The 3,142-nt window shown below is 38.2% G+C and overlaps 1 protein-coding gene across 1 annotated transcript; it reads left to right on the top strand.

Moving 5' to 3' along the window:
* The first annotated feature begins 225 nt into the window (after positions 1-225).
* LOC111806639 (defensin J1-2) lies at positions 226-755 on the top strand. Its single transcript, XM_023692019.2, has 2 exons — positions 226-385; positions 474-755. The coding sequence occupies exons 1-2, from the start codon at positions 334-336 to the stop codon at positions 644-646; spliced, it is 225 nt and encodes a 74-aa protein (XP_023547787.1). The 5' UTR covers positions 226-333; the 3' UTR covers positions 647-755.
* The last annotated feature ends 2,387 nt before the right edge of the window (positions 756-3,142 follow it).

Below are 3,142 nucleotides of genomic sequence, written 5' to 3'. Positions count from 1 at the left end.
TTTTTAAAAGCATTAAAGTTTTATTTTTTAGGCTGATTTTGTTACAATGTTTACACTCTGTATGTGAAGAAGAGTGTAGATGAGAATGTGGTAGGGACAAAGGGAATTGAAAGACAGCTCAAAAAACCCAAACCATATGGATCATGGAGGAATGGAGATCTAAAGCTTCCACAACACTTAGTGCTCTATGACTCACTCAATCTTCACTTTCAATCTCCTTTTCTGGATCATTCTTATGCTAATTTAACCCTCAAAGTGGTCTCCCAATCTTTATATAAACCGCTTTCCATTTTCACTCACTCAACACAAAATCCTCTGTTTCTCTCTGTGAATATGAAGTTCTTTTCAGCTGCAATTCTGCTGCTCCTGCTGCTTCTCGGCACTGGTTTGTTTGTTGTTCTGTTCTTTGATCTTTTTGTTTTGTTGTGTTCTTTGAGCTCGGTTAGATGATTAAAATGGTTGATTTGGTCCAGGGATGGCGCCAATGGCTACAGAGGCAAGGACATGCGAGTCTCCGAGCCACCACTTCAGGGGGTTGTGCTTCAGTAAGAACAACTGCGGCCATGTCTGCAAGACAGAGGGCTTCCATGGTGGGCATTGCAGAGGCTTCCGCCGCCGCTGCTTCTGCACAAAGCACTGCGTTTGAGTGGTCTTTGTTGTTTCAAATCAGTTGTCTATCAGTGGAAGTAGACACTGATGAGAGCTTTATGGGAGTGGTAATATACAATAAAAGTTGCCATTGTTGTTTTGTGTAAGCGCTTTGTTTCATTTGTTTTGGTGTATTTGATGTAAGGCTTTTAACAAAGAGGTTCACTAAAGCATTTGGCCCATGGGGTTTAAGCATCCAACTCCATCCACTCCTTAATATTAACTCCCTCCGTCTACGTTTTAACCAAAGATATCTCGTCCTGTTGGGACATGTCCTGAATGGAGAGGGGATTCCTCTCGACGAGAAATTAAAAAGTGTTTGGGAACCATTTTTCAAATGGGGTTAAGGATGAGATTATATTCTCAGACTCCACCCGCTTAATATAAATCTTAGGTAGCCTGTGTTCTTCAGGCTTACATTTTATAGAAAATGCCACAAAATGAGTACTTAGATACTATCTTTAACGCCCACAAAATGAGTAATGAGAAATGCAAAGTTGATGCTCAATATGTATCACTCTGAGTTCGATAGAATTCATCAATTCTTTGCTTGGAGAATTGTAGTGACAAAAATTAGACACTAGAACAGTAAGGACTAAGAGAACCAAATATAAACAGAAAATCGAGAATGTAGAACTGGGTTTTTTGACAACTTAATGGTTGAAGCATTATCACACATAAGTTTGGTTCCTTCTGTCTCTAAAAAAAAACCGATCTCCTTGAGTATTCTTCTCATCCAAACAATTTGACATGCACATGCAGCAGTAACAACAAGTTCTGCCTCTGTGATTGATAAAGTGACTATAGGCGACTTCATAGATGACCAAGCTGCTTCATAGATGACCAAGCCACTGCTCCTTCACTCATCATAAACACATAGCTTGAAGTGTTTTTGCAGTCTTCTATGTTGCCGGCATAGTCACTATTAGTAAAACCGACCAGCTCACTCACTCCTCCCCTTTTGTAGAATACACCATAGTTACCTGTACCTTTCAAGTACTTCAAAGCTCTTTTTGCTACTGCAAAATGTTGTTGTGTTGGACAAGCCATAAAACGACTAATTAGACTGATAACAAACATAAGATCAGAACGAGTGGCAGTGAGATACATCAAGCTTCCTACTATCTGTTTGAAAATGTCATTTTCATCTTTACCAATTTTTTGTCCTCGAACAATGGGATTACAGACATAGTTGTAATTTTCTATCTCAAATCGCTTCAAAACCCTAGCTGTATACTTCCTTTGACATAAAAATGTCACTTGATCGTTGTATTACTTCAATCCCTAGAAGGAACCTCATTTGTCCTAAATCAGTCTCAAACTCCTTTTTCATAGAACACTTAAATTCTTCTAGTAATATTTCGTCATTGTTAGTAAACAAAAGATCATCAACATATAAGCTTACAATCATAATGTTACCTTTCTTCCTTTTAACGAAGAGTGTATGCTCACTAGAACTGCTTTCAAAACCTTCTTTGATGAAGTAGGATTCGATTCGGCTGGACCATGCTCTAGGTGCCTGTTTTAACCCGTAGAGTGCTTTGTTGAGCTTATGCACCATATGTTCACTTCCCGTTTTTTCATAGCCTCTTGGTTGTTTTACAAAGATATCTTCTTTCAACTCTCCATGCAAAAAAGCTGATTTTACATCTAACTGATGAAGTTTCCAGCCTTTCTGAGCTGCAAAAGATATGATCATCCTCACAGTATCCATTCTAGCTACCGGCGCAAAAACTTTAGTGTTATCAATTCCATGCTCTTGTGTGTATCCTTTTACCACCAATTTTGCCTTGTATTTGTCAACCTCTCCAAGCTCATTTAGCTTAGTTTTATAAATCCATTTTACCCTAATTTTCTTAACACCGGTGGGTAGAGCTACTAAGTGCCATCAATGGATTTAATTTCCTCGTCCATGGCAATCCTCCACTTTGAGTTTTTTGACTGCTTCCTCATACTTTAAAAGATCTAAATTTGTAAAAAATGTCATGTTAACATCATCTTCTTCGAACAAACCTTCACCGAAAACATAATCTGTTGACCATATAGGTGGATGTCGACTTCTACCCTCCCTTATAGCCAAACTTGGTTCGATTTCAGCAACAGGTTCAGTCGCAGGTGCAACAACAAGTTCAATTTCACTATCTGAGTTAATCGATGAAGTTGAACCTGTGTATTGTTCTGCGTCTTCTTTCGTTGCGGTTGAAATTTCAATGCTTTCTCCCCAATCTAAATCAGTTTCATTTTCAGGATTTTTCCAATCTCATTCACAATCCTCATAAAAAATTACATCGCGGCTAACTATGATTTTGTTTGCTACAGGATCAAACATTTTGTACCCTTTGAATTCACCACTGATTCCAAATGAAACACAACTTACACTTTTATCTTCAAGCTTTTTCCTCTTAGCATCTGAAATATGAACATATCTCACACATTTGAAAACTCGAAAATAGTTAACTGATGGTTTTACTCCACTCCAAGCCTCTTCTGGTGT

The sequence above is a fragment of the Cucurbita pepo genome, chromosome 1, assembly GCF_057944985.1.
Source record: "Cucurbita pepo subsp. pepo isolate OVF chromosome 1, ASM5794498v1, whole genome shotgun sequence".
Lineage (NCBI taxonomy): Eukaryota > Viridiplantae > Streptophyta > Magnoliopsida > Cucurbitales > Cucurbitaceae > Cucurbita > Cucurbita pepo.
This window is presented reverse-complemented; position numbering and strand designations above follow the sequence as displayed.